The sequence below is a fragment of the Oncorhynchus clarkii genome, chromosome 13 (assembly GCF_045791955.1).
Source record: "Oncorhynchus clarkii lewisi isolate Uvic-CL-2024 chromosome 13, UVic_Ocla_1.0, whole genome shotgun sequence".
In the NCBI taxonomy this organism is placed as follows: domain Eukaryota; kingdom Metazoa; phylum Chordata; class Actinopteri; order Salmoniformes; family Salmonidae; genus Oncorhynchus; species Oncorhynchus clarkii.
Window position 1 is genome coordinate 22,251,822 of NC_092159.1, and position 12,927 is coordinate 22,264,748.

Genomic DNA, 12,927 nt, shown 5'->3' on the forward strand with positions numbered 1-12,927 from the left:
AAGATAATTCGTAAAAATACAAATAACTTCACAAATCTTCATGCTTGTTCATTGAACCATAAACAATTCATGAACATGCACCTGTGGAACGGTCTTTAAGACACTAACAGCTTACAGACAGTAAGCAATTAAGGTCACAGTTATGAAAACTTAGGACACTAAAGAGGCCTTTCTACTGACTCTGAAAAACACAAAAAGAAAGATGCCCAGGGTCACTGCTCATCTGCGTGAATGTGCCTTAGGCATGCTGCAAGGAGGCATGAGGACTGCAGATGTGGCCAGGGCAATAAATTGCAATGTCCGTACTGTGAGACGCCTAAGACAGTGCTACAGGGAGACAGGACAGACAGCTGATCGTCCTCGCAGTGGCAGACCACGTGTAACAACACCTGCACACCTGCGGGACAGGCACAGGATGGCAACAACAACTGTCCGAGTTACACCAGGAACGCACAATCCCACCCTCAGTGCTCAGACTGTCCGCAATAGACTGAGAGAGGCTGGACTGAGGGCTTGTAGGCCTGTTGTAAGGCAGGTCCTCAGCAGACATCACCGGCAACAATGTTGCCTATGGGCACAAACCCACCGTCGCTGGACCAGACAGGACTGGCAAAAAGTGCTCTTTACTGATGAGTCGCGGTTTTGTCTCACCAGGGGTGATGGTCGGATTCGTGTTTATCGTCGAAGGAATGAGCGTTACACCGAGGTTACACTGGAGGGGGATCGATTTGGAGGTGGAGGGTCCGTCATGGTCTGGGGCGGTGTGTCACAGCATCATCGCTGTGCGCTACAGGGAAGACATCCTCCTCCCTCATGTGGTACCCTTCCTGCAGGCTCATCCTGACATGACCCTCCAGCATGACAATGCCACCAGCCATACTGCTCGTTCTGTGGATGATTTCCTGCAAGACAGGAATGTCAGTGTTCTGCCATGGCCAGCAAAGAGCCCGGATCTCAATCCCATTGAGCACGTCTGGGACCTGTTGAATCAGAGGGTGAGGGTTAGGGCCATTCCCCCCAGAAATGTCCGGGAACTTGATGCAGGTGCCTTGATGGAAGAATGGGGTAACATGTCACAGCAAGAACTGGCAAATCTTGTGCAGTCCATGAGGAGGAGATGCACTGCAGTACTTAATGCAGCTGGTGGCCACACCAGATACTGACTGTTAGGGACACATTATTCCATTTCTGTTATTCACATGTCTGTGGAACTTGTTCAGTTTACGTCTCAGTTATGTTCATACAAATATTTACACATGTTAAGTTTGCTGAAAATAAACGCAGTTGACAGGGAGAGTTTCTTTTTTTGCTGAGTTTAGATGCACACAGATGAATACGCACCTACTAAGGGTGAGATAGCTGATATGAAGGTATAACGTGATATTGTGAAATTACATTTTAAAACAGTTTCATGCTACAGGGCATATTCACAGCAATGAGCTGGCAGGTTTTTATCCTAAACCGCAAACCTGAACTATAAATAAGAACCGTAAAGCTCTGAGAGGTATAAAATTAATGAAGATGGATGAAATAAACAGGCAGGATAAGCTTTCGTACAGAACAGAAATTGTATCACATTGAAGTTCTTAAATTAATAACAAGACGGTGAAGAAACTTGAAGGTTTTTTGCTCGAGAAACTTTTTGAGGGCACTATACATTTGAAAGAAAAGGCATCGAAAGTGAAGGTTGTGAATCATTAGTCAGTATGAGAAAGATGATCTCAGGATCTGTGAGGACATGAGGAAGGGCGGAGACCCTCTTAAGTTGCATGAACTCTCCTTCACTTTGCAAATGAACCAGAATGAAGATGCCCCAGTTGCTTTTAACAGAACATGAAACCTATGCTATAACAACTCCCCAATGAGGGTCCCACGCCCTATAATGACCCATATTTTGTTTCCCATGCACATTCAGACAGTCAAAAACATATCACCAAACACATCAAATTCATACAGTTGTAGTTGGAAGTTTACATACACTTAGGTTGGAGTCATTAAAACTCATTTTTCAACCACTCCACAAATTTCTTGTTAACAAACTATAGTTTTGGCAAGTCGGTTAGGACATCTACTTTGTGCATGACTCAAGTAATTTTTCCAACAATTGTTTACAGACAGATTATTTCACTTATAATTCACTGTATCACAATTCCAGTGGGTCAGAAGTTTACATACACTAAGTTGACTGTGCCTTTAATTAAACAGCTTGGAAAATTCCAGAAAATAATGTCATGGCTTTAGAAGCTTCTGATAGGCTAATTGACATCATTTGAGTCAATTGGAGGTGTTACTGTGGATGTTTTTCAAGGTGTACCTTTATACTCAATGCCTCTTTGCTTGACATCATGGGAAAATCAAAAGAAATCAGCCAAGACCACCCCAACCGTGAAGAACAGGGGTGGCAGCATCATGTTGCTTTGCTGCAGGAGGGACTGGTGCACTTCACAAAGTAAAATTATGTGGATATATTGAAACCACATCTCAAGACATCAGTCAGGAAGTTAAAGCTTGGTCGCAAATGGGTCTTCCAAATTGACAAAGACCCCAAGCATACTTCCAAAGTTGTGGCAAAATGGGTTAAGGACAACAAAATCAAGGTATTGGAGTGGCCATCACAAAGCCCTAACCTCAACCCTATAGAAGATTTGTGGGCAGAACTGAAAAAGTGTGTTTGCGAGCAAGGAGGCCTACAAACCTGACTCAGTTACACCAGCTCTGTCAGGAGGAATGGGCCAAAATTCACCCAACTTATTGTGGGAAGCTTGTGGAAGGCGATCAGAAACGTTTGACCCAAGTTAAACAATTTAAAGGCAATGCTACCAAATACTAATTGAGTGTATGTATAACTTCTGCCCCACTGGGAATGTGATGAAAGAAATAAAAGCTGAAATAAATAATTCTCTCAAATATTATTCTGACATTTCACATTCTTAAAATAAAGTGGTGATCCTAATTGACCTAAGACAGGGAATTTTTACTTGGATTAAATGTCAGGAATTGACTGCGATTACTTACCACGGACTAGCAGAATAATTTCTTTCACGACTTTTTCACGACTCTAATGAGCCTGACGCGAAGGATGTACTGATTCCTCGGGAACATGCCCCAATCCCTTTGATCTGCGTGAAGAGGAGGCGGAGAAAGACGGGCCAAAGAGCGGGCTGCCTTCTGAGAATTCGTAGGTGATCGAATAAACCCCCACTTCCCTCCATTCTGCTAGCAAACGTGCAATCCTTGGAGAATAAGATCGACGAGTTACGTGGAAGATTAAACTACCAACGGGACATTAAAAATTGTAACATCTTATGCTTCATGGAGTCGTGGCTGAACGACGACAATATCAACATACTGGTTATACGATGTACCGGCAGGATAGAACAGCGGTGTCTGGTAAGACAAGGGCCGGCGGACTATGTATTTTTGTAAATAACAGCTGGTGCACGATATCTAAGGAAGTCTCGAGCTATTGCTCGCCTGAGGTAGAGTATCTCATGATAAGGTGTAGACCACACTAACTACAGAGAGATCTGTATTCTTCGTAGCTGTTTACATACCACCACTGTCAGAGGCTGGCACTAAGACATCATTGAATGATCTGCATAAGCAAACAAGAAAACGCTCACCCAGAGGCGGCGCTCCTAGTACCCGGGGACTTCAATGCAGGGAAACTTAAATACATTTTACCAAATTTCTATCAGCATGTTAAATGTGCAACCAGAGGAAAAATAACTCTGGACCACCTATAACTCCACACACAGAGACGCATACAAAGCTCTCCCTCACCCTCCATTTGGCAAATCTGACCATAATTCTATCCTCCTGATTCCTGCAAAAAATTAAAGCAGGAAGCACCAGTGACAAGATCAATAAAAAAGTGTTCAGATGAAGCAGATGCGAAGCCACAGGACTGTTTTGTAGTACAGACAGGAATATATTCCTCGATTCCTGCAATGGCATTGTGGAGTACAGAACATCAGTCATTGGATTCATCAATAAGTGCATCGATGACGTTGTCCCCACAGTGACCGCACGTACATACCCCAACCAGAAGCCAGGGATTATAGGCAGGATCCGCACTGAGCTAAAGGCTAGAGCTGCCACTTTCAAGGAGTCGGACTCTAACCCGGAAGCTTATAAGAAATACCGCTATGGCCTCTGATGAACCATCAAGCAGGCAAAGTGTCAATTGAGGACTAAGATCCAATCGTAATACACCGGCTCTGACTCTCATCGGATGTGGCAGGGCTTGCAAACCATTACAGACTACAAAGAGAAGCACAGCCGAGAGCTTCCCAGTGACATGAGCCTACCAGATGAGCTAAACTACTTCAATACTCGCTTTGAGGCAAAGAACACTGAAACATGCATAGCACCAGCTATTCCGGGAAGACTGTGTGATCACGCTCTCTGCAGCCAATGTGAGTAAGATCTTTAAACAGGTCAACATTCACAAGGCCGCAGGACCAGATGGATTACCAGGACGTGTACTGCGAGCATACGCTGACCAACTGACAAGTGTCTTCACTGACATGTTCAACCTCTCCCTGTCCGAATCTGTAATACCAACATGTTTAAAGCAGACCACCATAGTGCCTGTGCCAAAGAACACTAAGGTAACCTGCCTAAATGACTACTGACCCGTAGCACTCACATCTGTAGCCATGAAGTGCATTGAAAGGCTGGTCATGGCACACATCAACATCATCATCCCAGAAACCCTAGACCCACTCCAATTTACATGCCACCCTAACAGATCCACAGATGATGCAATCTCTATTGCACTCCACACTGCCCTTTCCCACCTGGACAAAAGGAACACCTATGTGAGAATGCTATTCATTGACTACAGCTCAGCTTTCAACACCATAGTGCCCTCAAAGCTCATCAATAAAGTAAGGACCCTGGGACTAAACACCACCCTCAGCAACTGGATCCTGGACTTCCTGACGGGCCGCCCGCAGGTGGTAAAGATAGGTAACAACACATCCGCCACGCTGATCCTCAACACAGGGGGCCCTCAGGGTTGCGTACTCAGTCCCCTCCTGTACTCTCTGTTCACTCATGACTGCACGGCCAGGCACGACTCCAACACCATCATTAAATTTGCAGATGACACAACAGTGGTAGGCCTGATCACTGACAACGACGAGACAGCCTATAGGGAGGAGGTCAGAGACCTGGATGTGTGGTGCCCAGACAACAACCTCTCCCTCAATGTGATCAAGACAAAGGAGATGATTGTGGACTCCTGGAAAAGAAGAACCGAGCATGCCCCCATTCTCATCGACGGGGCTGCAGTGGAGCAGGTCGAGTGCTTGAAGTTCCTTGGTGTCCACATCACCAACAAACTGACATGGTCCAATTACACCAAGACAGTCGTGAAGAGGGAACGACAAAACCTATTCCCCCTAATCCTGGCTGGTTGTATCACTGCCTGGTATGGCAACTGCTCAGCCTCCGACCGCAAGGCACTACAGAGGGTAGCGCGAACGGACCGGTACATCACTGGGGCCAAGCTTCCTGATATCCAGGACCTCTACCACGCATTGTCAGAGGAAGGCATTAAACATGGTCAAAGACTCCAGCCCCCCTAGTCATAGACTGTTCTCTCTGCTACCGCACAGCAAGCGGTACCGGAGCGCCAAGTCTAGGTCCAAGAGGCTTCTAAACTTTTCTACCCCCAAGCCATAAGACTCCTGAACATCTAGTCAAATGGCTACCCAGACTATTTGCATTGTCCCCCACCCCTCTCCCCCTCTTTACACCACTGCTACTCTCTGTTGTAATCTATGCATAGTCACTTTAATAACTCTAGCTACGTGTACATACTACCTCAACTAACCGGTGCCACTGCACATTGATCCTGTAGTGGTACCCCCCTGTATATGGTCTCGTTATTGTTATTTTACTGCTGCTCTTTAATTACTTGATACTTTTATCTCTTATTCTTATCTGTATTTTTTTGAAACTGCATTGTTGGTTAGGGGCTCGTAAGTAAGCATTTCACTGTGAGGTCTACACCTGTTGTATTCGGCGCATGTGACTAATAAAATTGGATTGGATTTGAAAATGAGCTTAAAGGATGAAGGTCATTTAAAAAAGGATTCCTCATATTTTATCCCCTTTGTTTCTCTGTCCAAACAACTAGATTTACGTGTTGAGTCTTTCTCTTTTGTTGAGGAGTGTGACAGATGTTCTTTCTTTACTGTTGCAGCTGCATAGAGAATCGAAAATAATTGCAGGTTGAGACAGAGATGTTCTGGTGGTGAGTCAATATAATTGCGAAACTGTTGGTTACTGGAAATTCACCAGGAGTGTGCTAATGTACACTGTGTGTACAAAACACTTAGGACACCTGCTCTTTCCATGACATAGTCTGACTCGGTGAATCCAGGTGAAAGCTATGATCTCTTATTGATGGCACTTGTTAAATCCACTTCAATCAATGTTGATGAAGGAGAGGAGACGGCTTAAAGAAGGATTTTTAAGCCTTGAGCAGGGTATGGTAGGTGCCAGGTTTGTGTCAAGAACTGCAACGCTGCTGGGTTTTTCAAGATTTAAGAATGGTCCACAACTGTGAGAAGCATTGGAGTCAACATGGGCCAGCATCCCTGTGGAATGCTTTTGACACCTTGTAGAGTCCAAGGGGTGGGGGCGGGGGATGTGTTCTTAATGTTTTGTACACTCAGTGTATTTACTTACATACAATACAGGCAGCCAGACAGGAAGGCAGACAGGCATGCAGGAAAACAGGCAGACAGACAGACATGCAGAAAGACAGGCAGACAGACAAGAAGACAGACAGACAGACAGACAGACAGACAGACAGACAGACAGACAGACAGACAGACAGACAGACAGACAGACGGGCAGGCAGGCAGGCAGGCAGGCAGACAGACAGACAGACAGACAGACAGACAGACAGACAGACAGACAGGCAGGCAGAAAGACAGGAAGACAGACAGGCAGACAGACAGGCAGACAGGCAGACAGACAATACAGACTCATTTCTCTGCGTTGTGTGTACAGATATAAGACCGTTTTAAACTACCAGATGTTCTGTACCAGACATCCCCACATTCACCTCTTCACCTCATGGCTTTCTGGTCCCTGAGATCTTTAATGTCGTTTCCTCTTAACATTTATTACGGAAGATTCCATTCAATTTACAGGCCTAAAGTTTATACTCAGTTATCATCACTGGGGCATTCACAGGCTGGTCACATGAATGCATTCAAGCACAGACAGTTCACAGCCATTATGTTTGTACATCGCAGATCTGTCCCTCAATTTAGCACACTCACCCCAGCAGGCCTCATAATTATGTTTTTAGTACCACCTTTTATTGATCTGGGAGGTGCTCCGCAGGATCTAGTTTTATGACCATCCAGGTTGAGTAAGGTGACGCTCGATGATGCATCCTAGATCTTCTACTAGTCTATTGGATTCAGATCTATGTTCTCAGAAGATCACAATGCACTTGCTCAACTCAAGATGCCAAGCTCCTTATTGTATCAATCTGCTCTGTCATGTCATATCATGATTAGGATGTGCTGACAACACTATAAGATATCCTTCCGCCAGGCAATTTCTTTGAGTGTACGGAAATGGCTAAAGTTATCCCATCAAATATGTAGACAGCATCTGAGACAGCTGCCGAAGGAGTGTCCCCCCTCACAGATTCCATTGAGTCCTACTCACCATGTTTTCTCATCTGTTCACAGGTACCCAGGTGGGCGTAACGGACAGGTCATGGGGCTACGGCGCTGGAGGGGCCCCATAAGAGAGCCAGGCCCCATAGGGGAGGAGCCCAAGGAGAATGGAGTGGAGGAGAATGGCCTCAGTGACCCCGCAGTAACCCCTGAGGAGCCACTGTCCGAGCCCCTGCCTGAGAGACCCCAGCAGTGGTCTGTGACAGAGAACAGCCTGAGGAGGAGCCCTGCACTAACGCTGTATAGGCAACAGAGCCTGGTCATCCTTACAGGTGGGTGACGTGGTCAGACACATACACACACAGAATGGTACACACATATTCATGTTAATAGTCATATACACACTCGTATACACACAATCAGGCAGGAATACCATACACACACATTCAGTATGCTAAATACACTATATATAAAAACATTTGTGGATTCGGATATTTCAGCCACACCCGTTGTTGACAGGTGTATAAAATGGAGCGTACAGCCATGCAATCTCCATAGACAAACATTGGCAGTAGAAAGGCCTTACTGAAGAGCTCAGTGACTTTCAATGTGGCACCTTCATAGGATGCCACCTTTCCAACAAGTCAGTTTGTCAAATTTCTCGCCTGCTAGGGCTTCCCCGGTCAATTGTAAGTGCTGTTATTGTGAAGTGGAAATGTCTCAAAGCAACAACGGCTCAGCCGCGATGTGGTAGGCAACACAAGCTCACAGAACGAGACCACCGAGTGCTAAAGCGCATAGCGCGTAAAAATCGTCTGTCCTCGGTTGCAACACTCACTACCAAGTTCCAAACTGCCTCTGGAGGCAACGCCAGCACAAGATCTGTTCGTCGGGAGCTTCATGAAAAGGGTTTCCATGGCTGAGCAGCCGCACTCGCACTCAAGCCTAAGATCACCATGCGCAATGCCAAGCATTGGCTGGAGTGGCGTAAAGCTTGCCGCCATTGAACTCTGTAGCATCAAAAACGCGTTCTCTGGAGTGATGAATCACGCTTCACCATCTAGCAGTCCTACGGACGAATCTGGGTTTGGCGAACAGTACCTGCCCCAAAGTGTAGTGCAAACTGTAAAGTTTGGTGGAGGAGGAGTAATGGTCTGGGGCTGTTTTTCATGGTTTGGGCTAGGCCCCTTAGTTCCAGTGAAGGGAAATCTTAACGCTACAGCATTCAATAACATTCTAGATGATTCTGTGCTTCCAACTTTATGGAAACAGTTTGGGGAAGGCCTTTTCCTGTTCCGGTATGACAATGCCCCCGTGCACAAAGCGAGGGTCATACAGAAATGGTCTGTCGAGATCTGTGTGGAAGAACTTGACTGGACTGCACAGAGCCCTGACCTCAACCCCATCAATCACCTTTGGTATGAATTGGAACACCGACTGTGAGCCAGTCCTAATCGCACAACATCCGTGCCCGACCTCACCAATGCTCTTGTTGCTGAATTGAAGCAAGTCCCCCTAGCAATGTTACAACACCTAATGGAAAGCCTTCCCAGGAGTGTGTAGGCTGTTATGGCAGCAAAGGGGGGGACCAACTCCATATTAATGTCCATGATTTTGGAATGAGATGTTCGATGAGCAGGTGTCCACGTACTTTTGGTCATGTAGTGTATGTGTGTGTCACCAATCAAATTTCTGTTTGATTTGAGTATGTGTTTTATGTGCAGAGCCAGAGAGAGACAACGATCTGAGGATTTCCACAGTGAAGACCCAGGAGATCCTCCAAGGCAACGTGGTGAGGGAGAGTGCAGAGGGCACTGGCACCGTGGAGTAAGTATTTATCAGACCTAGGGCTGTTGCGGTGACCGTATTACCGCCACACTTGTGCTGAGTACTCTTGTACCAAACGGGATGGGAACGGCCGCATAAATATGTTTGCTGTCAGAGTCATCGTCGCCCTGGCGCTTGAGCCAGTTGTTTTACTAACTGTGTCATCTCGTAAACTTTCTTTGACTTTGAATTAGATACTTATCACAATTAACTGTTCAGAAGGCATGTACAATCCTTGTTTGTTTGGGAAGGGTTCTCTGACTTATACCTTTTACTGGAAAAGTCCCACCCATACAATCATATAGGACCAATCATCAGTTAGAGATACCATATTAGGATTTACCCCAGGTTTACTGTGGCCAGGGTACACTTCACAACACCAGCTTTGTTAAGGCATGTTTGATTGTTTCCAATACGTGTACTCTACGTTTCTAGTTGTGTCCCTCTAATCACTCTGACATCAATAAAAATGTATTTCAAAATCTAATCAAACACTTCATGAGAGCCCATGAGCTCATGTTGCGCAACATTTCTATAGGCTATGCAATTGTGTGAGAAAACAGAGTGATGGCCTCTATTAAAAATAGCATCCCATCAGATTGTATAGGCTCGGCCTACTATATATTTTTCTCAACTTTCCTAATATTAAGCACATTGCTTCTCTTTACAGCAGTATAGCCTACCTGGCTAGCATATAAAAATGACCACGGGAAAATCATCCTCCGTTCGCTATTTAAGTGCATAGATGACATGTATTTTTTCCCCTGCCAGTTTCGGGACAGGTGCATAATGATGGTCCATTCTGAATCAAAACTAATTTCACACATATATTATTTAGTATATGGTAAGACAAGATTAAATCAGGAATAGTCTGATGGGTGACAATATTTGCCTATCACTTGAACTGAATTATATATTATCACTTGTGAATGATGCCTAGCGCGTGGCAAGAAACAAGGCCTTTTTTCCCATCTTTTTCAAACCATAGTCGCACAACTCATGTAGTCTATATCTTAAAGTGGCCAAATAACTTCTTAAAATTAAGCACATCAATCCACTTGACAAGGGGTGTGAGAGTCCAACTGTCATACATAGGCAGCGAATGTGTTTCAAGTTTGGGAAAGATCCTTTTCACCATAAAGATGCACCTCTATAATAAAAGCATTACATGCATAATCGCATTTGCGGTCACTTTAGATCACGGTGTTTTCCTCCTAATGAAGCATTCGTGCTTATAGCCTACTGCCGTGTGCACATTGCTGCGCTTATAATGTGAAGAAATAGCCTAATAGTTTATCGACATTTTAAGCTAAATGTTCTGATCTGTTGCATCAGCCTCATTGCGTAGTGGTTGCATTAATTTGGAATCTATCACATCCCACAACTGTCCCAGACTATGTTTGGAATATTTATTTATTGCACAGAACAGAATAGGTCAACTTTTGTACAATGGGGGATGGTAGATTGACATAGGCTAGTGTTTTTGCTCGTCGTTAGGCCTACTCCTCTTGTTGGCTGACGAAAAGTAAATGTGGACAGTTCTTCCAATATCTTCAATATGCACCTCGGAATTGGATAAGGACGCGTGCACTTGCGTCCCCGATGTGTCTGTCTACACGTGTAGCCTGTGAGAAAGACCCGATCACGTGATGGAGAGCCATGTGAGTGAGAAGTGCTTCGGAGCACGTAGCACTTAGAGAAAAGGGAATTCTAATTATTATATTGAGCCCAAGGGCACAACGGTCACTGGCCCGCAAAAGGCATGGATTTTTAAGAGTGCATTACGGTCACACAAAGGGGATGCCGCCGGGAAATTCGAGGCATTTTCAAGTGCTTGTCAAATTGTGAATGAGAGACTGATGAAGTGTGTACAGCCTGTGCAAAAAAAACTAAGCAGAGTTCATGCCTTTCAAGCAACTTTTTTTCAAATCATCATTAGAGTGGCATCATGCAGCCTTCCAATGTATTACAAATCGAAACATATAGTCCAATGTTTGAAGAACTAAAGGTACATTAAAAACTAAATTAAGAATATAGGAGTACCTATTTCCTTGTTAACTGCTCAACACAGAATAGCTGCATATGCGCATTCCCTCGAATCATTTGGAGAAAATATCATTTCTATTTTATTCAGCTTTATTCTATTGTATTCTTCATACTATAAAATAATATAAAATAATGCCACGGAATTCTAAGCAAATCTTGTCTGCTAAATGAACTAGTGTAGCCCACAGTCATATGGCATCGCCAGATCAGGGCCTAACATAAGGTCAACTTACGTATGCTATTCTGTTCTTATGAAATAGACAAAAAAATACATTTTCATATCATGTTTCTTTATACCTGTCTAAAATAAAGAATGGATTTATTGTTAAGGTGTAGGCTATATTACATGGATTTATTGTTAAGGTGTAGGCTATATTACATGGATTTATTGTTAAGGTGTAGGCTATATTACATGGATTTATTGTGAAGGTGTAGGCTATATTACATGGATTTATTGTTAAGGTGTAGGCTATATTACATGGATTTATTGTGAAGGTGTAGGCTATATTACATGGATTTATTGTTAAGGAGTAGGCTATATTACATGGATTTATTAGACTTTTTCAAATTGAGATGTTCTGAAGGTCTGCATCAGGGGCTTGTGTGTGGAAGCCAGCAGATGCTAAGTGTGTTTAGGTTCATTAATGGTCAGTTACCGTGAGACCGGCAGTTATTTGGTTGACAATCACCGGATGACGAAATTTCATGATCGCCACGTCCCTAATCAGACCTATTAATCATGATTGTTGACCCAGTGTCACCGCCTGATTCAGTAAGTGTGAAAAGTAATCGTTCCTGAGTGTCAACTACAGTGAAGGGAGCAGGGATGCTTTACATGTTATTCAAGAGACCATTATGGGATATCTTTTCAAACTGTCAAATGAGGTATTCTAAATATAATTCAGGACACATTTTTTTTTACCACTTTCGGTAGCAGCTGAACGTATCTTTCACATGAACCACCTTTCCGTGTGTATTGTCTTTGTTAGACTAAAGAGGACACCAATAGACACTTTCATTTTCCCTCCCTTAGCGACATCTAGTCCGAGAGACAAGATGTGCAGACACGCACAGGGAAGTACCTCTGCATGCCTAAGCCAGGAGTGATTAACAGCAGTTTATTCAGTTGCGAAATGTGGCATAAATTTGGCATGAGCTCTCGGTCTGGGGGTTGTTGGGAATCTTTCTCATTGAGAGACATTCCTTAATGAGCTCCATTAGATGTGGAGACACCAGCGTTTCCCAAGAGGGAGTGGCGTCTGTCATTCCTACATTCTTTGTGCACACATCAGGTGTTAAAACCACACACTGTACCAAACGGGATGGGAACGGCCGCATAAATATGTTTGCTGTCAGAGTCATCGTCGCCCTGGCGCTTAAAGCCTGTTGTTTTACTAACTGT

At 44.3% G+C, this 12,927-nt stretch overlaps 1 protein-coding gene across 2 annotated transcripts in view; it reads left to right on the forward strand.

The window, feature by feature from the left end:
* LOC139424613 (keratin, type I cytoskeletal 18-A-like) overlaps positions 1 to 12,927 on the forward strand; it is a 29,986-nt gene that overhangs the window by 15,197 nt on the left and 1,862 nt on the right. For both annotated transcript variants that reach the window (XM_071176619.1, XM_071176620.1), the window contains 2 exons: positions 7,725 to 7,984; positions 9,377 to 9,479. In XM_071176619.1, coding sequence (XP_071032720.1) covers positions 7,725 to 7,984; positions 9,377 to 9,479 — 363 coding nt within the window. The remainder of the gene's footprint in view (positions 1 to 7,724; positions 7,985 to 9,376; positions 9,480 to 12,927) is intronic.